Source organism: Ictalurus furcatus, chromosome 27 (assembly GCF_023375685.1).
Source record: "Ictalurus furcatus strain D&B chromosome 27, Billie_1.0, whole genome shotgun sequence".
NCBI lineage: Eukaryota > Metazoa > Chordata > Actinopteri > Siluriformes > Ictaluridae > Ictalurus > Ictalurus furcatus.
The window spans coordinates 17,439,575-17,462,929 of record NC_071281.1 but is presented as its reverse complement, the minus strand read 5'-3'; the positions used below and the strand labels follow the sequence as shown (position 1 = coordinate 17,462,929).

Sequence of the window (23,355 nt, the reverse complement as noted above, 5' to 3'; positions counted from 1 at the left end):
CCATACTGTAGTGTGTAACCTATGGTGGTGTTCTGTTTTGAATACGATCGCTAATATAGTAATAAGTAATATTGAATATCACTCTGTACTCTCAAGCTTTTGAAGAGCAGATTCTATGTCCGTTCCAGCCCGAGACACAACAGGGACAAAAGCAATGACAACGTCACACTCCTCCACTGAATACACTTCACGGAGACGAAGACGTTTTTGCAGTCGCTCAATGAACTTGGTTTGGGCACCCAGAACATTCCCAAGTACCATGACGTAGAACGCCAGCACATTTGATCCTGGAGACAAAATGAAACAGTGAATGTTTAAGATCAGTGGTACTTCTACATGTAATAGTCCTGTAAATCCTGTATTAGAAGCTATTTTTGCATATTTTTACACCAAGAGGAAAAGTTTTAATTCTGCATATTTTTATTCTGCCCTATGGAACACATTTGATTGGGTATTCTTCATACTACATATTATAAATCACCCGCAATACACCCGACACACCTGGTACGTATTTGCATTCGTTCAAACAAATGAGGCTGGGTCTTATTTATTTGTATGTTTGTGCATAGAGTGAACAATAAGATGGCAACTAGGTGAAGGGCCAAAAAGCATAGCCAGACTGATTCGAGCTGACAATAAGACTACCATCGCTAAAATAACCATACTTCACGACTGTAGCAAACAGGAAAGTATCTCAAAACGCACAACACGTCAAACCATTAGGCAGATGGGCTACATCAGCAGAAGACCACATTAGGTTCCACTCGTGTCAGCCAAGAACAAGAATCTGAGGCTATAGTGGACAAAGTCCGACATAAACCGGACAGCCGAAGAGTGTGAAGTGTTTTGAGTATTCGAGTTACCGTGGCCTTCTCCTCTGACCTAGCTCATCAACACCCACAGAACTGCCGTTCACTGGATGTTTTTTGTTTTTTACATCGTTCTGTATATAGATTGTTGTGTGTGAAAATTCCAGGAGAACAGCGGTTTCTGAAATAATCAGATTAGCCAACAATGATGCTACAGTCAACGTCACAGATTTTTCCCGTCCTGATGTTTGATGTGAACACTAACTGAAGCTCTTGACCTGTATCTGCATGAGTTTATGCACTGTGCTGCTGCCACATGATTGGCTGATTGGATAACTGCGTAAATGTACACTAAAAAGTTATTACGGCTTTTATATATCGATATACATAATGTTTGTGTTACAACAATAAATTAAGTTTGTAAATGTATGTGCTTCTATTTAATGAATTAAACCTAAAAAGGACATTATTTAGCTATTTCCTTGATTTGACTTATTGAACTGATTTAAATGGAAATTCGGCCCTTAATTTAAATACGCCGATTCATGAATTTTTTTTTTTTTTTTAATTTTGTGTAAGAGTTCCTAAAAAAGTGAGTGTATATGGGTTTAGTGAAGAGCTTTTCTCAATTTGAGAAACCAACAGGATGTGAGTTTTTCTTTCTTCTGCCGGTTTAGATTATATCTACAGTAATACATCACATTGTGTAGAAGTAAACATATTTTACTGTGAAACATGACACTGCATGTTAAGAACACTTCCTGAAAAGTCTAAGCGCCACAACAGAGGCTCGGACTGTTGTATAAAAAAAAATTAAAAAAATAAAAGCCTCTGCACCATCACTGTAAAAATAGCTGTTAAGAAAATTAACCGAGCAAATGACAAAAGTGCAGCCTGACAAACCTGAAAGCATCTTGAAGGAAGAAGAATCTCAAGCATTCAAACGTCTCACGAGTTTGCACGTGGCGCGTCTTTCTTCGTGTGACTGCAGAAATTCAATCATTCGATCACTTTCAGTTTGACACAACATCCTGCTCTCAAGCCCCTTCTCGGTCCCCTTAGGATTACATTTAAGTTAAATTTTTGAGTATGATTAAAAAAAAAATACAAGTAGAACTTTCTACATCAAGTTTGCATTATTTACTCTTATTCTTATAATGCAGTCTTCACAGGTGAAACCTAGAGCTCAAACCAAGAGTAGACATTTAGAGCTATTAATTCTTTAAATAATCAATTTACCAGCACACACACAATTCTTTAAATAATCAATTTACCAGCGAACACCTCTCAGTCACGTTCCAATATCTTGGATCATTTGCTAGAATGGGTGGGCTCAAACAAAAGCTGCCGTGTTCCAAGTTGTTTAACAGGTCTAGGTGTAAATGAAAGCTGAAATTCGCATGTTTAACTTCACTAACGCAAAAGTCAAATTTTTATAACTAATACAGTATACTTACACCTGCTGGTTTATGTAATGTCTCTGAAGACTTGTATGTGTAAACTGCATTAATAAGATGGATTCTCGCGTCTCTAGCTCAGTGGTTTTAAGGGTTCTTCCTGCTTCGTACTGCAATAGTTCCTGTTTACGCTGTGTGCAGGAGCTGTCTGTGTGTTTAGCTTCGATAACGCTCTGAAATGGCAGCCAACTCTGACTCACTACCGGTTGCAGCATCTAAAATTGTGTGCGTTTCCCTACACGCCCATCTTAAAAACCCATCTGTCATTTAATATTGCACTGTTTTTGTAAGTACACCCGTAGAAAAAGGCTTCTTTATATATTAAGGGATCTCTGCCTTCTAAAAGGGATAAGGAAACACTTGTAGGTGTCACAAACCTCGAAACGGCACGGAAGCAGGAGCGGGCGGCGGGGGTCGAGCGTAGAATCGGGAAGTTCAAGAAACGTAGTCGTAGGTTAAACAAGGGTCAAGCGATCGGGCGAACAATACAAACGAGGATAGGCAGAAAACAAGGGTCGAGGCAGAAAACAAGGGTCGAGGCAGAAAACAAGGGTCGAGGCAGAAAACAAGGGTCGAGGCAGAAAACAAGGGTCGAGGCAGAAAACAAGGGTCGAGGCAGAAAACAAGGGTCGAGGCAGAAAACAAGGGTCGAGGCTCACGACAAACAAACTAGACCGGCTTGGTAACGCAGAGAAAGGAGCTACTGAGCGTATACTTCGCGTATAAACTGGGTGAATGACTTCCCTAAATACTAGCGGTGAGTGTGTGTGATTGGTGCCAGGTGTGACTGATCAGAACTCCGGGGATGGTGAGCGCATGCGTGCATGAGAAGCGAGTGTTGCATCTTGGGAATTTGAGTTCTGATCGGACCGGGCTGTGACAGTAGGGTTCTAACACGGAACCAAAGAACGCTTAAAGATCCCGGATTGGATCATTTTTGTCTAAGTGTGCAATGCAGATGTGAGAGTAAAAAGGAAAACCAAGTCTGGGATTGTTAATGTGGTTTTATTTCAAATACTACAGGAAAGCATACAGAAGAATATAAGTACATCAGGTATCGGTAGTTTTAGAGAGACAGGAATATTCCGATGCGCATATAAACATCGAATTCGGAATATGGCAGCAACCCGAATATAGACCTCAAACAGAATTTGGCCAGTCTAAACAATCTAAAGCAACTAATCTAAACAATCTAATTAACATGAAGTAATTATGTCCGGACAACGAGAGCTACAGTGGCGTAATCAGGTACGGGGCAATAAAACGTCAAGGATTAAACATCATTTCCAATTTAAAACCATCTTGACACTTTGGAATTCATCTTGATGTCTTGTAAATACTTTACTGTTGCTTTCAGTGCCTCTGTGTTACAAGGACATTCCAGCAATCCCTGGTCTTCATGAAAGAGACAGTCCACAGCCAACACGTTGCTCCTGCTAATATTTCGTCTGCTCTCTGGAACGACGCAATTCCGATCAAACGTGTGATGGAGCGCCACGAAAACAACAGGCCGGTTTTCTAGGAAGGAAAATATAACTATATAATACAGTAAAATGTACATTTTCAGTAGAGAAGAGAGCGGTTCGTTTTTAAAGCGCCTGCCACGAAAAAGACGAACCTCTCTTAATCCTATGAACAATTACCTGGTATCTTCTCAAGCGCAGCAACGATGTCGGTTCCAGCTCGAGAGGCAATAGGGACGAAAGCGATGATGACGTCACTCTGATCCGCAGAGAACTCGGCGTCTTGGCGATTGATACCCAGACCGCTCAAAAAGGCCTTGTGACAATTCATGTCATTTCCAATGACCATCTTGTGGAATCTGATCTCTTTTGACCATCCTAGTGAAACAGAATTGACAAAGTGTAAGTGCATATACGTTTTAGAGAAGCGCAGAAAATGGCATATGCTCCACTATAACGTTTTAATTTATACAATATATACGGTATAATCACCAAGACATCATTTTAACTCGGCAGTACAGGAAGCCTACCTTTTTGGAACCCAAAAAAATCCGTCAATACCTGGAAATCAGAGAATGGAGATTAAATCAATCGATTTTCTGTTTCCGAAATACTCAAACCAGCCCATCTGGCACCATCCATCAGAACGTGGTTTCTCAGTAACATAGCAAGCTGGGTTTTTTGTGTGTATGTTTGATTAACTTTAAGAGAGCCGTGCAGTAAATATGCATTTCCAAGTTAAAACCATGCTGTCGTGATGTCTTGTAAAAGCTTTGTTAAGGCTTCCAGTACATTTGTGTCCTGAAGAAATCTCCACTGTCCCTGGTCTTCACGAACATCTGGATCAAACACGTCACATAAAAGTATTAAAAACGTGAAATTTTCTGCGTGGAGATGTTTATTCAACATTTATGGAAGGAGTCTCAAGTTTTATAGATGCTCCACAACATTAATTGTAACTCTAAATGGATAAAGCGCATGATGTGTCATTCTTTCATAAACGAAACATTAAAATGGCTGGAAATTGCTGAGGTATAAAAGGAACAAGACACACTGGAACGTGCTGCTTTTGAAAAATATAAGAGTATTATGTGGTATATAAAATAACAGTTGGTGGTAACAGTAATTCTCTTTCATCACACTACCCCAGTGTTGATTATTTTCCTATAGCAGCATACCCCCAAATGTCTCCACAGTCTGTGGGGAAATTCACCTTGTTGTTCTTCGTAATCCACTTCATCCTGCTGCAAAAAAGTTGAGAGATTAAGTTTAATTGCAAACTGGAAGGCTTGTGGTGAATGATATGGTAATCTATCAACCTTTCAGATAAAATCACTTGTACCACAGCGCTGCTGAATTCTCCAATATGCTACAGTTTACAGGTTTATATTAATACACTCGTTCTCAAACGGTACGGTTTCTATAGTAACAGCTCAGTCACGGGCGAACATTCCACATAAATCCATTAAAAAACATGTATCACTGTTCATGTGGTGAAGTTTTCTGTAACAACATGTTTATTTAACATGTATGGAAGGAGTCTCCAGTGTCAGCGCTTTGTAACAGTCAGAGGTAAGACTGTAACTTTAAGTTTTCCGACATCTTCAGGACAGAAGAGTTTACGCCTTTACTCTGTAACATGAAAAGCTGATTTTTTTTGTTGTATTAACTTCAAGGGAGATTTTTTAAAAATGTCTGCTGAGGGAACGACTGTTTTTAGCCGCTATAACGTAAGTGATAACTAGAACTAACTTCTTTCACAGATGTTCCATAACATTACATGTAAGTATAAACCGATAAATATACAATGTGTCTGTCTTTAATTAATAAAGGGTTTACACAAGCTGCGGTATAAGAGGAATGAAATACTTCAGGATGTGCTGTTATTGGAAAATAATCAACTTCAGGATTTTATCAGTAACTCCGCTTCATCACACCACCCCGTCACTGATCGTTTCCCTACAACAGCACAGCACCGTGTGTTTCATTCCGCACATCAGCAATACTACTTATGTCTGAACAAACACATCTCCACGGACTAGACTTTTAATTCATCAATGAGAATTCATTCATTTAAGTGATTTGCATAATTAGTCCAAAGAATGCAATAACAGTTATTCACCTGTAGGGATTGTACTCTGGGCTTCGAAAACTGGACATAAATCCACTTCGCTGGAACAAAAGAAATAAATAAAAAGTTAATTGAATTTTTATATAGACACAGTACACTGTTACAATGTCAACTCTGTGATCTGTAATGGAAGAAACTTACCTAGAATTAATACCAGATTAGCCAGAAATCCCTAAAGCAGAACAAACAAAAAGTAAAAAAAAAATAAGTATAAGTTCACCTGCAGTCTGTATGTATATGTAATATGTTAATTGGATCAAACTGGTAAACTTATTATAACAGCAAATGGGGAATAAAATTGGAATGCGAAGTTCAACAACACATATGAGTGTGATACTCAGGTGTCTACAAAGTTTTGGCCATATCGTGTATCTCTATCCACCTTTCAGATAAAATCACTTATACCGCAGCACTACTGAGTTCTGGATTGTGATTGGTCAGAAGGTGTTTAATTTTCTATAACAGCAGGTCTGACAGTAGTGCAGCCGCAAATCACAGATTTACTCTATATTAATGCATTCGTTCTAATACCTTATTGTTTCTATAGTAACAGCTCAATCACAGGGACTTGTGTGGTGGACACTCCACGTAAACAGATTAAAAAACTTGCATAATCGTTGATAGGGTGAGGTTTTCTGGATGGAAGGAGTCTCCAGTGTCAGCACTTTGTAACAGTCAGTGGTAAAGCTGTAACTTTAAGTTTTCCGACATCTTCAGGACAGAAGAGTTTACGCTTTACTCTGTAACATGAAAAGCTGATTTTTTGTTGTATTAACTTCAAGGGAGATTTTTAAAAAAATGTCTGCTGACTGTTTTAGCCACTATAACGTAAGTGATAACAAGAACTAACTTCTTTCACGAATGTTCCATAACATTAAATGTAAACATAAACCGATAGACATACAATCTGTCTGTCTTTAATGAAAGGTTTACACAAGCTGTGGTATAAGAGGAATAAAATACTTCGAGACAGGCTGTTATTGGAAAATAATTAACTTCAGGATTTTAGCAGTAACTCCATTTCATCACACCACCCCGTCATTGATTGTTTCCCTATAACGGCGTGTGTTTTATTCCGCACATCAGCAATACTACTTATGGCTGAACAAACACATCTACATCTACATTCTCATCAATGAGAATTCATTCATGTATGTGATTTGCATAATTAGTCCAAAGAATGCAATAACAGTTATCCACCTGTAGGGGGTATTGTACTCGGTGCTTCCAGTATTTAAACTGGAAATAAATCCATTTCACTGGAAAAAAAAATTGTATTTGATAGCAGTTTAGCCAGAATTCCCTAAAGCAAAACAAACCAAGAGATAAAAAGACCTTGCTTTGGCTGTCATGGACTTATGATCTAGTTTCATTTACAGAAATACAGCTGAACTAATTTCCGTAAACACATGACACTTATACTGAAACATGATCTCTCCTCAATTCCACAGTGAAAATCTACTGAATCCAGAGACCACTGTATAACTCATGACCAAACCTCTCTGTGACTGAACAAACCCATCTACTGAACCCATGAACTGTAGGTTATATGCAGAAAAAGAAACGACAGTGTATCATGGTTGTGATAAATGTCTGTCTGTGAAACCATATAACAACAAAATTACTCACACAAATTGATTGGAGTATGCAGATTAAACAAGCAATAACAGCAAGGAAACACGAAAAGCATCCCCAGAAAATCCTATGTAAATCCATATTGCTGTCCTTCTAACTTCAGCCGGAGGAACGAGAGATATCAGGAACGCTGTTAGGTTTTTACAGAGATTTATCACTCAGAATGAAAGTGAAACCGCCTTAACAACCACGTGACTTGCTATAATAACAGTCCCTGCTCACTTATATTCACATTGTAATATTATAACACTGTAATTGCACCGCATTGCCCAGGAAACGACTGATGTATTATGTATATTACAGTACATGGGTCTTATTGAAGTTAAATAAGCTCTACTTAATGGCGTACAGTGGAGAGAGTGGAACATAAATAGTCCTTTGATTCTGTTTCCTGTGTGATTGTGCCCTGCGATGGATTGGCACCCTGTCCAGGGTGTACCCCGCCTTGTGCCCGATGCTACCTGGGATAGGCTCCAGGTTCCCCGCGACCCTGAAAAGGAGTAAGCAGTTGAAGATGGATGGATGGATGGATGGATGATTCTGTTTCCATCTGCCGGTCATGTGTGGTATTGCACTCCGCTAGTATGAACTACTATACACGTTTTACACTGATATTCTATTATTATTATTATTATTATTATTATTATTATTATTATTATTATTATCGGTATTTTCAGTGTTTTATGGATCGTACGGCTGACATGCGATTCCATATGTTTAACTTCTATCTACATAATAAAATGCATCATAAAGTGACGCAGCAAGGAAAAGTTACGGTGCCTTCACGTGCTCCTTTGTCTTACTGTGAAGTTGTAATTACGAACCGTTTGCATTCAGCTGCATATCAGCTAGTTAACTAAACCTGCCCGTTTCACTGCTTTGTCTTTCTACTATTTTCACCTCTTAAAGTTGTAATAAACAAACAAACAAACAAATAAAAAGTGCATAATGCAAGTCAAATGACTGTTATTGTCATCTCAACCACATACCGCTGGTACAGTACACCGTGAGACGAAACAACGTTCCTCCTGGACCATGGTGCTACATAAAACAGCATAGAACTACATATGACTGCATAGAACTAACTAAGACTACACAGATCTACACAGGATTACATAAAGTGCATGTGTGTACACAGCACAAGACAGTACAAATTTACAAAAAAAAATATTTAGTCCTGTGTACTGTATTCTTATGTGTTGTACCACGGTCCTGAGGAAACAACATTTCGCACAAGCTATATATAATATGAATGGAATTAAAAACCACATGACTTGACTTTAAAGGAAGTTCATCTTCAGTGTAACACAGTTCGGAAACGTGTTTTCCCCCATAACCAAGGGAGAACTTGAAGGGAGCATCGAATGCGTCACAGCGCACATGCGCATGCACCGCCCCTCTCGACAGGAGGTTAAAGTAGTCCCATTGCGCATGCGCTTGTTTCCTCTCTTCACCTCCCTGCGCTGAGCTTCACCATGGCGAACGTTGCCGACACAAAACTCTACGACATTCTCGGCGTGTCTCCTTCAGCGTCTGAAAACGAGCTCAAAAAGGCAAGTTAAAGTGTTAGCACTCGGTCTGCGATTGAGAAACGCTGCCGCGCCGTTTTATCTCCGACTCCGGTGTGTGGCTATCAGAATCAGGAAGGACGGATTAGCTGCTTGGCTAACAGGAGTGAGGGCCGCATTCCAAATTGCCGCGTACTTCCTGTCCGAGTGCACTACATAGGCGCTGACTTTATTGGCCTGTGCTCACTATGTAGTGGTCTCGAGAGCGATGTGGGACGCGTCCCTTGATAACGCTATATGTCTATACAACGAGGCCTAGTAGATTTAGCCGGCACCTGTTTATTATACAAATACGCTTTTAGAATTTGTTTTCCCCAGTTTGAATATTAACTGTCTGTTTGATTAGCTGTTTATTTATCCCTAACGAATTTAATTGTAACGCTTCTCGTTAACTGGTTAGCATTCGCGTGGTTAGCATAACGTTGTCACACCGGCCTGTTCACCGGCTTTTCCTAACCGCGTTCTCTCGTGAGAAATTAGCCTCTAAACACACAACAAACTTGCTGATATATTAACTAAAACATTATGAAATGATTATAGGAGTGGTTTCATATTTCTCTATGATTAAATAAACGATAAACCGCCGCATTTTAGTCAAAGGGGGGATAAAATAAGGTCAACTCAGGCACAAACGCAGTTATTAAATCCTCATGTTGCTTAATAATAATATCCAAGTTCATTTATTTCACAGAAAACATTGCGTTTGGTATGTATATATTTTTGACGAGTTGTCTAATGGATAATAAATAACTTTTTAAAAAAATAATAATAATTCAAGGGTGTGTAGGTAGCTAACTAGCTAGCTTTATGTGCTTTAGCATAGCAGGCCTGATTTGGCTGGAATTCCGTTGTCTTTATGTTCCAGTCATGTCAAAATCTACCGCTTAATCAACTTCACACGGAGCACTTAGTCATGGTTACGCGTAAAACTAGTTAACTATAACCTCAAGCGAAACGTGTCGCTAGCTAACAGGTTATCTAGCTAACTAGCTGAGTGAAGCGAACAAAAAGTTGCTCACTCTAGAACATCAGTTACGCAATTTCGTCATCACGCTTACAGTATATTAGCATATTCTCTCCTTTCTGTTTTTTTTTTATTTCTTAATTTTTTTAATAAACATTATTGATCACACAACTTTTGTATTTACGGCTTAATTAACTAGTTGACTGCCTCATCATCACGAGGTTAAACTGTAAGATTTATAACCAGTGTTGCTGACTCCTAGGGGAAGTCCGCTGCATGATGTCACAGACTAATTTGCATATTCATTAAATCGCCATGGTCATTTGCATACCATGGCATGTTATATGGCGAAAGATGAAGAAATGAGATATAATAACGGTAACCTTTGTAATAGAAAGCAGACTTTTTGGCCTTGGCACAACAGGCTGTTTAAAATATTCACACAGTTTCGTAGATTCTATCGAAAATAAAGCCGTGGTAGTGAGGAGCCGAGAAATGGTTACGAGTGGAGGAACTCGCTTTTATTACTGTTAATGTTGGCGCACGGTCGCTTAGTGGTTAGCCTCATACCTCCAGGGTCGGGGGTTCGATTCCCACCGTGGCCCTGTGTGTGCGGAGTTTACCTGTTCTCCCCGTGCTGCGGGGGTTTCCACCGGGTACTCCGGTTTCCTCCCCCAGTCCAAAGACGAGGTCGGCAGATTGGCGTGTTCAAAAAGTGTCGATAGTGTGTGAATGGGTGTGTTAACGTGGGTGCACGGAAGGAGCCTCCCCTGGCGCACCCTGGGCAACATTCGGTATCATACTGCTGAGCGGCTAATCCTTCCACCACGATGGTTCCACTATGAAGTGGAACCTCGACACAAAAAGAAGACTGTTGTAAATAAGGGAACGGTGGGGATCTGGGATTGGCCACTGGGGATCAGGGATTGGTCAGTGGGGATAAGGGATTGGTCACTGGGGAACAGTGGGGATCTGGGATTGGTCAATGGGGAACAGTGGGGATCTGGGATTGGTTATTAGCCTTACACACTGGTGTAACTGAACTCTCGTGTAACCTGCAGCTGTGGTGTGAACTTCAGAGCTGTGTCTAGTTCAGGACAGTTGCTTACATTCGCTCTAACATTAGATTTAGCATTTTTATTTATTTATTTATTTATTAAAAATAATTAATGAAGAAGTCTCAGCAGTAGTAACAAAGTCACAGGTTGATGTCCGTTCTCCATTAAAAAGGATGGGGAATGAAATTTTGGTACAGAAATATAACATCTAATCAGATGTTTAAAAAAAAAAACCAACAAAGGTGCCAGCAAACACTGTTCCCAAAAATATTAAGTGTTAAGCTGGATACCAAGACGGGGGTCTTCATTCTTATCAAAGGGCCGGCGTGGCTGCAGGCTTTTATCAAAGCCGGATAGGAGGGACAGTTGATGGTTGATTGGAGAGCAAGATGAACTGATTGGCTGGAATAATACCTGCAGCCACACCGGCTCTTTCTGGGTAAGATTGAAGACCCCTTTACTAAGATTTAGAACTCATTACTCAACCCTAAATGTGAGACATTTTGATATTAATATTCAGACTAGAGTACACCGTCTCACTGACGCTATCCTCCATTACGATTACACATGCGTATGTTTTGATGCCTTAACTATCATCAGTTTTGTCACTTTAAACACTGATTCTTGAGCAAAAGGAGGAAACCGTTCAGAAGTAATGAAACACGGTCGCTTTGTAATTAAACGAACAACGTAGCGGTTCTAATACAAGACGATTAAAGCTTTCATGGTGGATCCGTTTCACAGGTCTGGAAACGAATAAGACATTTTTGATGATTTAAAAATTCTCATATGTCATATGAGGGTATTTTTCATGGTTGATGAAGTCCCTTACTGGTAGCATCTAACCATTTGTAACGTATATTTATTTCAGGCTTACCGCAAATTAGCAAAGGAATATCACCCTGACAAGAACCCAAATGCTGGAGACAAGGTAAGGAATTATCAACACGCTGTACTGCTTATCAGAAGTGTAACGTAATGTTGATCAGTGTTTATCCTTCTGGCCCTGAGCATTCAAAGCTAATTATGAAGCAAAAATGATTAGTGGAGAATAAATATTTCCAAAGTCTTTTATTAATAACGGAATAAAGATCGCAGTCGGTTCGTATAATCAGGATTCGAAAAAACAATTCAAAGGAAAATGAACTTCGTTTGTATAATTGATTCGATGAGTCGTAATTAAGAGTCTGGTGTTTAATCTCTTGCATTAGTTGCGTGTCGATCGCGCCAAGATTTTGGGACGGAATCGGCTTTGAGCTTCGAGAAGAGTAAACGGAAATGGTAGAATGTCTGAGCGGTGACCTTTCATCCCGTTTACTTTCAGTTCAAGGAGATCAGCTTTGCGTACGAAGTGCTAACTAACCCCGAGAAGAAGGAGCTGTACGACCGCTATGGGGAGCAAGGCCTGCGAGAAGGGGGCGGAGGAGGACCCGGTATGGACGACATCTTCTCTCACATTTTCGGCGGTGGCCTCTTCGGCTTCATGGGCGGTCAGGGGCGCAGCCGGAACGGCGGCCGGCGGAGAGGGGAGGACATGGTGCACCCTCTCAAGTGAGTCATTGTGTGTGGTGGTGTTTTTCCAGTAGCTTTGCGACGTGTAGGAAGGGAAAATAGAGTAGTGGGTTGTCCTCGATCTCCGACATTACCCTATTTCTATTTTTGGTGCTGATCTAGTTCTTTCAGGAAACGTAGGGTGTAGAATGTTGATGTGTTTTGACCATAATACATTTTCTTTTGGTGTCTAATTTGGTGCTTTTTTCCTCTTTATCTCTAGGGTATCACTTGAAGATCTGTATAATGGGAAAACAACCAAATTACAGCTGAGCAAGAACGTCCTTTGTAGCACTTGTAATGGGTGAGTGTTTGGACTGGACTGATTTATCTAGAAAGTGATGTTTTAAAAATGTCAGCCGTGTTACAAAAGGTCCCCCGGAACGTTTTTATTCTCTTGACTGTTTAAATTAATGAGGATGAATACGTAAGGAATAAAAGTGCTATGCTGATATAGGAAATGAGCATCGGTGGAATGGAGTAACGAAGCAGAGTTACTGTTAGTGTTGATCATTTTTCCGACAACAGCATGTCTTGATGTGTTTTATTCCTCTGATAAGGCTGTAATTTTCCAACATTACAATATTACATACTTTTTTTTTTTCTTTTTTCCATCTGTTTATATTTACAGTTGTGGGACGTCTGAGACACGGTAGTTCATGTTATCACTTATGTTATAGCCGCTAACACTTTTTTGAGGTTAATAAGACATAAAAACACGCCTCAGTCGTCAGAAAAGACGGTTACACCTTTACCCCCGACTGTTATAAAGCGCTGACACTGGAGACTCCTTCCTTTAAATGTCTACTGTCTGGGCTGCTGTTATAGAGAATGAATCACCATCTTCTGACCAATCAGATTTGAGAATTCGACAGCGCCATGTATAATGCTTTATGACTTTGTCTTGCCACAGTGTTGGGATTCGTTGAGTAGAGCAGAACATTTTATTCTGTGTTCGCAGCCAGGGAGGGAAGACTGGCGCTGTGCAGAAGTGTACGACCTGCAGGGGGCGTGGCATGCGCATCATGATCAGACAACTGGCTCCTGGCATGGTCCAACAGATGCAGTCCGTCTGCACTGACTGCAACGGTGAAGGTAAGCGCTCCAGTAAAGTTAGTTCGCCTCTCTGCCGCTCGTCACCTGGAACCGGTCCTGTTTGAATGTGTATGAGACATGATGTGTGGATTTTTAGGTGAGGTGATCAGTGAGAAAGACCGCTGTAAAAAGTGCGAGGGGAAGAAAGTGGTGAAGGAAGTAAAGATCCTGGAGGTGCACGTGGACAAAGGCATGAAACACGGGCAGAAGATCACCTTCGGAGGAGAAGCGGATCAGGCGCCGTCCGTGGAGCCTGGAGACATCGTCCTCGTCCTGCAGGAGAAGGAGCACGAGGTACGCTGCCTGTCCACTCCACACCAACACGGCGTCTAAAGAATTCAAAATGTTGAACCTGTACTCTGGCGGTTCAGGGGTGTGGCTGTGGGGATTTGTGTTCGTTCAGCTACAGGAGCGTTAGTGAGGGTGAGGTCAGACGCTGATGTCGCGAAGGTTCCAGTTCATCCCAGTGGTGTTCAGTAGGGTTGAGGTCAGGGCTCTGTGCAGGACACACAAGTTCTACCTTCACACACCATGGCGTACGAGTTATCCGTTTACGTTCTATCTGAGTTCGTATGTCGACGCCTCTTCGTCTGACTCGTAACCGCAGCCTCTGTTTTGCTGTCACCGCCAGGCCTAGAAGCTTCTGAAGCCCTCTTCAAAATAGCCTGGCAGATCATGCTGACGCAAGCTTTCATGGAAACTGATGAGAGGGCTTAAGTGCTATTTTAGCATAATCTTCACCGTTAAATATCACCAAGGCAGCATGATTGCGATTGGCCCCTTGATAGACGGCCACGTGTTTTGACTTTCTTTTTTAAATGCAAAGTGGCAGCTTTTAACCGTTGAACGACTGTCGCACATGTAAATGTCGTTCAGGTCGAGTGAGATGGTTACACCAACAGTGTTGGCATGCAATTTTAAAAAAAATTAAATAAATTTGCTTTAAATCCTGTCCTTTATTTATTCTTTTTGTGACGGTGTAAGAGTGCAATGTCGTACAAATTATTTAAAAGTTGTTTTTTTTTTCCCCCCCCCTTGCTTGTAAACTTTAACCTGCAAAATAGAGCATGTAGAACATGCTAGACTTGTTTAAGCCGTGGTTTCAGTTCAGCACACGTGTACTACATTGGCTTCCACTCTGAAACGTGTTTTGGAATGATCTAAATGTCAGTCATTTAGATCTTGGGGGTGGCGCTTTCTGAACATGGGTGGGGTCAAGGGTTGTCTTGTTTTTAAATCCTTCAAATGTCAAACCCATCTGCTTAACGTTTGGAGACCTAGTTTTGAGAAATCTTACGTACTGCACCTTTAATTTTATCTGATTCATAGACCTGCTCCTTTCTTAGATCAGAACGTCTGTGTAATCAGATTACAGGCAAAATATTTAGTTGTGGCAATATATACATCACTTACATATTATTACATGGAGTAATTGAGTGTGTGTGTGTGTGTGTGTGTGTGTGTGTGTAATCTTCTGTTTTTAACAACCCATGGTCTGCCATGATCTGTAATCATCTTCCTATTTTTTTTTTTCCCTCCCCTAGACGTATAAAAGAGACGGACACGACCTGCACATGACCCACAAGATCGGCCTGGTCGAAGCGCTTTGCGGTTTTCAGTTCGTCCTGAAACATCTGGACGGCAGACAGATCGTGGTGAAATATCCAGCTGGCAAGGTCATCGAGCCAGGCAAGTGATGTTCAAGCGACGTGCTCTGTTCGGTTGCGAGCGCGTGCGAACGGATGATAAAAATGAAGAGCTGTTTGTGTTGCAGGTTCAGTCAGAGTTGTGAGAGGTGAGGGGATGCCACATTACCGCAACCCCTTTGAGAAAGGAGACCTGTTCATCAAGTTTGAAGTTCAGTTCCCGGAGAACAACTGGATCAGCGCAGAGAAACTAACGGTGAGCGTGACCGTATACCATCGCTGGGCTTTTGTATCCAGCTCTTTAATTCTGAGCATGGGGAGTACGTTTAGCTGGGAGTCCAGTGGAGTGAAGTAAATATTCAAACACGGGGGATCCCCCCCCCCAAATCTGCCCAGAAACACATCACGTGACGAGGGGAAAAAAACTATAGAGATGATTATCGGGCTTTAATCAACGTGATCATACCGCACCCTCCGATCAAACTGTTCAGTTTATAACAGTCTAGCTTGCGGTAGTACTTTAAAAACATCATGCCAAGGCTCTTCAGGCTTACCAAAATGAAGGGGAATTCACTAAATAATCCAACTCACAGGTGAAACTTGCTAATAAAATAGTTTTCTTCATCTCTTCTCCTGCAGGAATTGGAGGACCTGCTTCCCTCGCGCTCCGATGCTCCCGTAATCTCCGGCGACGCAGAGGAAGTGGACCTGCAGGAATTCGACGTCAGCCAGAGCTCATCTGGCAGCCATCGGCGCGAAGCCTACAACGACAGCTCTGACGAAGAGGGCGGCCATCATGGCCCGGGGGTGCAGTGCGCCCATCAGTAAGCACGTCCATCCCAACCTGTCTGGATCCAGAGAAGGAAAAAAAAATGTTCTAGTTGCACAACATCAGATCAACAAAGGTGTGGCTGTTTGATATTTTTGTCCCCCCTCAACCTCCATTTTTTTTTTTTTTTTCTTCTGTCTGATTTAACTTTCCTTAGTGAACGCACATATGAGCCGTAGCTCCTCCCCCTTTCCCTTTCTCTGGCCCCCTCCCCTTTCAGTTCCCTATACAGGCAGCCTCATATCAGACGGAGGAGAAGAAAAAGGGTCATTTCTCTTTTACTTGGTGTGTAACTTGCATTTTTTTTTTTGTCGTTGTTGTTGTTGCTGCTGTCAGCACAGTATTTAGAGTTAATTTAAAATTAATCCCAACGTGCAGTTCTGGTCTTGGAGCCTCTTTATTTGTAAAGACTATGTTTGTGTGTGTGTGGTGTGTGAGAGAGAGAGACAGTAAAAGAGAAGTCCTTTAAATAAGACACACCTTTGGGACATTATAATGAGCATCACATTTTTAGGTTGGTTTGAATGTATTTGTGCTTGATTGATTTTTACCACTTTACTTTGTAGATTTTTACTTTGTTTTGTTTTGTTTTTTTTTCCTTTGTTATATTTTAAGAATTGGAACAAGTCTACAGCATCGTGTATAAAATTAAAGTGTTCGTCATTTAAGCTTTCTGAACTGCAGTTATGATCTAGTTTAAATAAAACTTTCACTTGCCTGTATCTGTTTTCAGCCCAGGTGCATGCTGGGAAAGCAATGAAACATCCAAATAAAAACAAATAAATAAAATATAAAAATCGTATAATGGAACGACTGGTTGGAAAGCGGCTGTAGGCGTATAACTTCTGTGAAAAAGTTTATGAAGTTGTTAAATAAAAACCAATATCTCCAAAAGTAAATTAGTCCCTTTCTTTCTTTCTTTCTTTTGAGATACGGTTTTGACGTTCTGCTTTTCTCAGGTTTCTTAAAGATGTCGTCTCACACGGCAGTTCACGCTGGTGTGTTTGGGCTGGTTCTTGCTTGTACGGGGGATATTAATTATGGATCCTACATTACGGGGCACGTTTGGACTCCTGATTGTGGTTTTAAACAACTATCCTTCCTACGGTCTGAACCTCGGCCACGCCGCCGCCGCCGTCATGGACGAAATCCGCTACAGCCGAGAGTTCTTACTATCGTTTCGTAACTCTCTATCCTCAGAGTATTCCACTGTAGCGGATTTGATTCTCCTCCATCTTTAAGACTACCGTGAAGGGAGTCGGTGCTCACTCCGAACTGAAACGGGGATGTAGGTGCGGTCTTGGTGGTCGAGTGAGAAAGTTGGGAAATGAAAATAAACGTTGCCTGTGTACCACTCTCCTCATCAATGCGCAATCCCTGTGAGCAAAAATGGATGAATCGTCAAGCGATATTCGCTACCTACTGTACAAGAGAACTGGAGTTCCTGCGTCCTTGCCGTAACCGAGATGTGGTGGCTCAGCGGTTAAAATGTCGGACTTCTGATAGGAAGGTTGTGAATCCAAATCCCAGCACTGCCAACTGGCCACTGTTGGGTCCTTGAGCACGGCCCTTAACCCCGTTGTATAAATGAGAATTGTAAGTCTCTCTGGAGAAGGGTGTCTGCCGAATGCTGTAATATAATGGACGGCACCGTCACGTCCAGCGAGGTGGAACCTTCTGGTTTGGTGTTGTTTCTGTGCACCACGGACAATGAACTGCTGCTGTTTCCCCAGATTTTTATTACTGTGGTGTGTATATATTCACCCTAAAGCAAATTTCAGTAAGACCCAACAGGCTATTTACAATCCATCTCAGAGACTTGAGAGAGTTTCTCCTGCTGCTCTTAAGTTTATCCTGGGTGATTTTAACAACTGCAGTATTGAGTTTGTGTACATATCAGTATGTTGATTGTCCCAAAGGTGGCAGGGGGGGGCATTATGGAACTGTAAAACACTTATTTCATCTCTTCTCCCCTCAGTGTAGTCTCTCCACCCTGTTTATCAGATGTTCCTTGAAAGGGAGAAGCCTCAGGAAGTGGGGGATAATGACTGGAATGTACAGAGTGGGAGGTCTGTAGTCGTGTAGATATTAATGAATAGATTGAGACAGTGGCTGATAAGACTTACTTTAAAATATATATATATTCTTTGAAGTTTACCCTAAAGACCCTCATGAGTAAGAAAAGAATGGTAGGATGTGATAACTAATGGACAGAGTCAGATGAAAAGGCAAATACAAGTAGATGAGCATATTTTTAAATAAAGGCATCTGGTAACTCTTCATGCTTGGCCTGGGGTTAAAATAATGATAAATGTCCTCTATAAGGGACGATGTAAATCTCTTCTGGTTCTGCAAGATAAGGTGGAGCTGAAGCTGGCCAAGCACCATACCTCATTTCTGCTGTTATGCATATGGATGTGTGGAACAAGAGGAAGTTTACTTTCATTTTCTTTACCGTTTCAGTTTCTCAACTATGTCAAAAAGAATCAGGAGTATTATTTCAGCAGGTTATTACAGGCGTTCTAGAAGACTCGGCTGTTATCTTGGCAAAGGGAGGTAACAGTATTGACTAAAAAAGGGTGCCAGTAATTGTTGCACATCTATTTAACTTTTTTTTTTTTTTTTTTTTTTTTTTTTAAAAATAAGAGTGTTTGCAATTGTGTGATATCTATGAGAGACAAATACGAGTTTTTAAGAAAGACCGAAAAGCTTGAATAAATAAATTTCACAGCCTTCTTTGCTCATATTTACCAAGGGTGCCAATATTAGTGGCAATCACTGTAATTACTCAGACTAAGTACATGGTCGTAATTTTGTGTAGATCTTAAGTGTCACGACGCTGCATACCGTAATACACGTGAGAAAATGCAGTCCAGACGTGTTCTGGTGTAGGGACCGGTTTCTCTACAACAGCACGTCTTAACTTTATTCCCCTTACCTCACACTTCCATTTATTTAAAGATGATTTACACCACTGAGAGATCTTTAAAAAGATTAAGTGGTTAACGTGTCAGTTGAAGCTCTACGTCGTGAGGAAATTCAACATAGCCCCTGAGATCCTTAAAAAACACCCCCCCCATTTAACTTATTTTTTGCTTTTCAGTAAGATGCATTTGTGCTGCAGTGCACAAAAAAAAAGGTAGTACTCCAGGAAAAAAGTATATATATTTATTATATTAGAATATTAAACCATTAAAACAAATTCAGTTTTAAGCCGTCAGTGAGTATTGCTCAGCTTGACTTTGTTGCACAGATATTCCATCAGCTCCTGCAAGCAAACAATTTTAGAATAAATAAATAAATAAATAAATAAATGTACAAGTGCAACTCAAAATTAGAATATCATGGAAAAATTTCCCTGTACTTTAATTTTTAAAAAGTGCAACTTTCATATATTCTAAAGATGTAAACAAAAAAAAAAAGTTTAAAATTCACTGTATTGATGAATCTAGAATATGAAAAAGTTCCACATTTTGAATTAAATTACAGAAAAAAAAAAAAAAATTCTAATTTTCTGTGATGCACCGGTACATAACCACAGCGTTCCCACGTCCCTCACCTTAATCTTTTGCATCTGGCATAAAGCCATCTCATCCAGAAGTTCAAGTTTGACTTCATCCTTGTTCTCCTCCGACAGAAACAAAGTCTGACAGGAAAGCAAGCCAGACATTTTAGTAACTACGACTTCTCGAAGCCAAACCTCTCCTTTAGAGTACGCTAACCTCTCCTTTAGAGTACGCTAACCTCTCCTTTAGAGTACGCTTACCTCTCCGAGCGAGGTGGTGATGGTGGCTGTAGCGAGTCCTGAGAGATCGTCACTGAGTGACCGACTCGGTAGTCTGTAGAAGAAAGAAAGAAAGGAACCCATTCAGGAGCTGAGCTTTTACTTCAGAAGACCTCCATCCTGTGCCGTTCCATATTTAATCCTTACTTCATATTACCACCTAGCCGAAGAGCTTGGTCGCTCAGCTTCAGCACGCGGCCTTGAGTTCTTTTGGCACCGACTGTTGAGACGCATCTGAAAATAAAGCCAGCATTTTACACGCTTTAAGATATCAATTCCCAAAAGAACCCATTTGAACAATAATTAGGTTTTATACAGTAATTAACCCTAATTTTATTCAATGCTGCAGTTCTAATGTTAAGTGTATACCAGTGACGAGTAAACTTTATTTAAAGTGCACATGAATCAGTTCTTTAACGATAAAAACCCCCAAGATACTGCATCCATGGGTGAAAAACTGTTGTAGCCACTTGACAGAAGTAAAATAAGAAGTTTAAAGTAATAATAATAATAATCTGTAGGTGTTCCCAGTGATCTGACTTCAGTGCCACATCATTATATCTTTGTTTTCCAAACCCTTGATTAGACTTGATGGTGTAAATAGGATATTTTCTACACCACTTCCGTGACCCTGAAAAGGATGAAACGGTATAGAAGATGGATGGATGGATGGCTATACACCACTTTATGTATTAGACTGACTGATACAGGGATACATATGAACAGACTCGTGTCCGAACTTGTCTTTGAGCAATACTTATAGTACACAAGTGTCTTCTGGGAAATTATCCAAGACTACATTTGGTGTAAGACCAACATAGTGGAGTCTACCTCAGATTCCCAGTGCTGTTACTGGGCTGCATTTTCTTCCTGGGCTTTCTCTGCATTATAAAACACATAAAATGTTACGTTAGCAGATTATGAGAATAAAATAAATATGAATCCACGTGCACGCCACGTGAAGGATTCGTACCTTGTTATCGTCGTCCGTCTTCACCTGACCTGTTGATCTTTGTGCTGCTGCCATTGGCGTGCTCGCCTTACCTTAAAGGGCAGCATGCAGAGGGACACGTACAGGGTCAGAAAACTGAGTTATTACAACCGACACGTGACATTTCTGCATTTAGACATTTTGAACCTGAACAAAGCTCTTTGTGGAGGTGCTTCCATGAGGAATTTCAGGTTTATGCAAACAAAAAAAAAGGAGATCATTTCTGTGCTGTAGGGGTCATCGTGCATATTTAAAAGCTTAAATAAAAACCTAGCCTTCTCCTTAAGCTTCCACCAAATTGGGAGAACACTAGTTCCCCATCACAATGTCCAACAAGGCCATAAATTCAGCACGGGAGAGCTGGGATTAACATTTAACTTTTGATTGTCTCCTTTAAAACATGATTTATAGTTTGACACCAAAAACAAAGCAAATAAGCAGCATAATGTTGCTTTTAATGGCACAAACAGCACTAATGAACCAGACCAATTGCGTCTTAGTTTCTAGATTTTTTTTTTTTTTTTTTTTTTTTTTTTTTTTTTTTTTTTAAAGTATTCATTTAATGCAGGTTTGCCATTTTGCTAACATCATGTTGGCAAACACTCCTCACTGACTACTGAATAAATAGAAAAGGTCTTGTGACGAGGTTTTTAATACACCAGATCACCTTTTTTGCTGGGCTTTCTGCTGAGGGGCTTGCTAATCTCCGGAGACACAGACTGCGAGAAAATATACGAAATATATCAAAAGATTAAAATATACACAGAATGGGGGGGGAAGACAAAAGTGCAGTTCTACCAACTGACCATAAGAGGGCGACATTTCACACAAACTCACCCCGATCACCATTGTAACTTCTCCAACAGATGTTTCCTGCGCTGGAATACAGCCATGTTAACTAAAAGACTTAAAGTGTATACATTTTATGTACAGAAAAAATAATGTTATTTAATTAATGTAAGCCTACCACTCAATATATCTTTCATCAACGTGGTATGAAGAGACTGAGGCAGTTTCATCATCTCGATTTTCACTGCTCGGTCCAGTGTTGCTAATAATTTGTCCAACTTGGCCTCCATTTCATTTATGCGTTCCTGTGCTGTTACAAAACAGACATTCAGGGTCATAACCCACAGGGATTTGTTGATAGGAAACACAATATTAATAGTACTGTGGGCGGAAATCAACCTTCTTTCTCAAACTGCTGAATGAACAGCTCTTTCCTTTTCCTGAGTTTATCAGCTGCTTGGTCTCTCTGGACAGCTTCAGAACTTTGGCTTCCTTTACGAGTTCTTCTGGCTGCCATGTTCTCACACGAACTCACCCCTCACCACTGAACCTGGCTTTAAACTCATCATTAGTGAATGTGATTAACAACAGGTGCAGCAACAATCAGACCTCATCAACTGCAAGCTAATTTAGGTTTGTTTGTTTGTTTTTTTTTAATGGGGGGTCAGGGGCCTAAATCTTAAATGCCTCAGTATTTCCAGTATTTGTGCACTACAGATAAGATTGTTAATCTATTTCTCAGGTGATTTAGAAGACTGGTTCCCAACTGGTGACCCTGGAGAACTCAGTGTCTTGCTCCCAACATGCCTGATCAAACTTATCAGCTAACTGCTCTTCCTGAGTTAAAGTGTGTGTGTGTGTGTGTGTCAGGAAAACACTCAAATGTACAAGACCATGGTTGGGAATGTGTGTAAATGTCTAATTGTTTGAATGAAATCAAGACCATTGGCACCCTGTCCAGGGTGTACCCCGCCTTGTGCCCGATACTCCCTGGGATAGGCTCCAGGTTCTCCCGTGACCCTGAAAAGGAGATGGATGGATGGATGGATAGAAATCAAGACCTTCCTACTTGGAAGTATTTCCAAAGAGAAAGGCCGTGGTGCGTCATAGGTTCTTCACAGAACCTTTAATTGTTCTCCTAGAGAACCCCCCTCCCCATACCCAACCAAACACTTGCATGGAGGTTTTGGGGTCGCTCAGACTAGTGTTTTAAGGATTCCGAATACTCTTTTCCCCAAAAAGTTCAACTTTACTGCTTTGTTAAATACATATTCGGTAATAGACGACATTTCTGATTAAATGATCTAAAATACATCCCATTTCTGAGCGTATACAGTGTGTGGATAAAGACTACCGCTATGCTCGACAGACATACTGGTGCACTGCCGTCTTATTTCCCCAAGCATGTTCATATCAAATCACGTGTGACGAAGAACCTCATTCTGTTTTGGCTGCTTGCTGCGATCATTATGGCCTCCTGAAGTTTTGAAAAGTTCTTACATTTTGGAAGCAATTCTACTAATTCGTTAAAAAGGTAGAAACTTGCTCTAACGAGAATTAAATAAAGAGGAAAAAAAAAAGCCAC

At 40.7% G+C, this 23,355-nt stretch overlaps 3 protein-coding genes across 7 annotated transcripts; 1 reads left to right on the top strand and 2 right to left on the bottom strand.

Moving 5' to 3' along the window:
* Nucleotides 1-3,252: 3,252 nt before the first annotated feature.
* On the bottom strand, nucleotides 3,253-7,693 carry LOC128602908 (uncharacterized). Of its 5 annotated transcripts, none has more exons than XM_053617039.1 (8): nucleotides 7,490-7,676; nucleotides 6,002-6,032; nucleotides 5,852-5,901; nucleotides 4,943-4,970; nucleotides 4,522-4,568; nucleotides 4,260-4,290; nucleotides 3,910-4,107; nucleotides 3,253-3,784 (listed from the first exon to the last, which is right to left on the bottom strand). In XM_053617039.1, exons 1-8 carry the CDS (start codon nucleotides 7,574-7,576, stop codon nucleotides 3,558-3,560), a joined length of 699 nt encoding a protein of 232 aa, XP_053473014.1. In that variant the 5' UTR covers nucleotides 7,577-7,676; the 3' UTR covers nucleotides 3,253-3,557. The 5 variants fall into 5 exon arrangements, 4 of the variants coding, with proteins under 4 accessions (XP_053473014.1, XP_053473013.1, XP_053473015.1 ...); XM_053617038.1 differs by having other exon boundaries at nucleotides 4,943-4,973; nucleotides 7,490-7,674; XR_008384915.1 differs by having other exon boundaries at nucleotides 4,260-4,568; nucleotides 4,908-4,973; nucleotides 7,490-7,693.
* A 1,202-nt stretch (nucleotides 7,694-8,895) lies between these two features.
* On the top strand, nucleotides 8,896-17,105 carry dnaja2a (DnaJ heat shock protein family (Hsp40) member A2a). Its single transcript, XM_053616659.1, has 9 exons — nucleotides 8,896-9,048; nucleotides 11,957-12,016; nucleotides 12,410-12,636; nucleotides 12,860-12,940; nucleotides 13,598-13,731; nucleotides 13,829-14,025; nucleotides 15,276-15,420; nucleotides 15,506-15,633; nucleotides 16,017-17,105. The coding sequence occupies exons 1-9, from the start codon at nucleotides 8,971-8,973 to the stop codon at nucleotides 16,203-16,205; spliced, it is 1,239 nt and encodes a 412-aa protein (XP_053472634.1). The 5' UTR covers nucleotides 8,896-8,970; the 3' UTR covers nucleotides 16,206-17,105.
* A 1,743-nt stretch (nucleotides 17,106-18,848) lies between these two features.
* Nucleotides 18,849-22,839, bottom strand: cdca9 (cell division cycle associated 9). Its single transcript, XM_053616661.1, has 10 exons — nucleotides 22,170-22,839; nucleotides 21,949-22,080; nucleotides 21,819-21,859; nucleotides 21,649-21,700; nucleotides 20,964-21,034; nucleotides 20,822-20,871; nucleotides 20,138-20,224; nucleotides 19,973-20,045; nucleotides 19,766-19,852; nucleotides 18,849-19,474 (listed from the first exon to the last, which is right to left on the bottom strand). The coding sequence occupies exons 1-10, from the start codon at nucleotides 22,285-22,287 to the stop codon at nucleotides 19,424-19,426; spliced, it is 762 nt and encodes a 253-aa protein (XP_053472636.1). The 5' UTR covers nucleotides 22,288-22,839; the 3' UTR covers nucleotides 18,849-19,423.
* Nucleotides 22,840-23,355: the final 516 nt, after the last annotated feature.

Bases quoted from the DNA above. Each gene is read 5' to 3' on its own strand.
- LOC128602908 (XM_053617038.1), bottom strand. From the start codon at position 7,576: ATGGATTTACATAGGATTTTCTGGGGATGCTTTTCGTGTTTCCTTGCT. The intron at 5,902-6,001 runs GTAAGTTTCTTC...CTTTTGTTCCAG, and splicing joins TAATCTGGTATTAATTCTAG to CGAAGTGGATTTATGTCCAG. The intron at 4,108-4,259 runs GTAGGCTTCCTG...CTGTTTCACTAG, and splicing joins TTTTTTTGGGTTCCAAAAAG to GATGGTCAAAAGAGATCAGA.
- dnaja2a (XM_053616659.1), top strand. From the start codon at position 8,971: ATGGCGAACGTTGCCGACACAAAACTCTACGACATTCTCGGCGTGTCT. The intron at 13,732-13,828 runs GTAAGCGCTCCA...GTGGATTTTTAG, and splicing joins CACTGACTGCAACGGTGAAG to GTGAGGTGATCAGTGAGAAA. The intron at 14,026-15,275 runs GTACGCTGCCTG...TCCCTCCCCTAG, and splicing joins TGCAGGAGAAGGAGCACGAG to ACGTATAAAAGAGACGGACA.
- cdca9 (XM_053616661.1), bottom strand. From the start codon at position 22,287: ATGGCAGCCAGAAGAACTCGTAAAGGAAGCCAAAGTTCTGAAGCTGTC. The intron at 21,035-21,648 runs GTGATCTGGTGT...CTGCCCTTTAAG, and splicing joins CAGAAAGCCCAGCAAAAAAG to GTAAGGCGAGCACGCCAATG. The intron at 19,853-19,972 runs GTAAGCGTACTC...CTTTCCTGTCAG, and splicing joins TCACCACCTCGCTCGGAGAG to ACTTTGTTTCTGTCGGAGGA.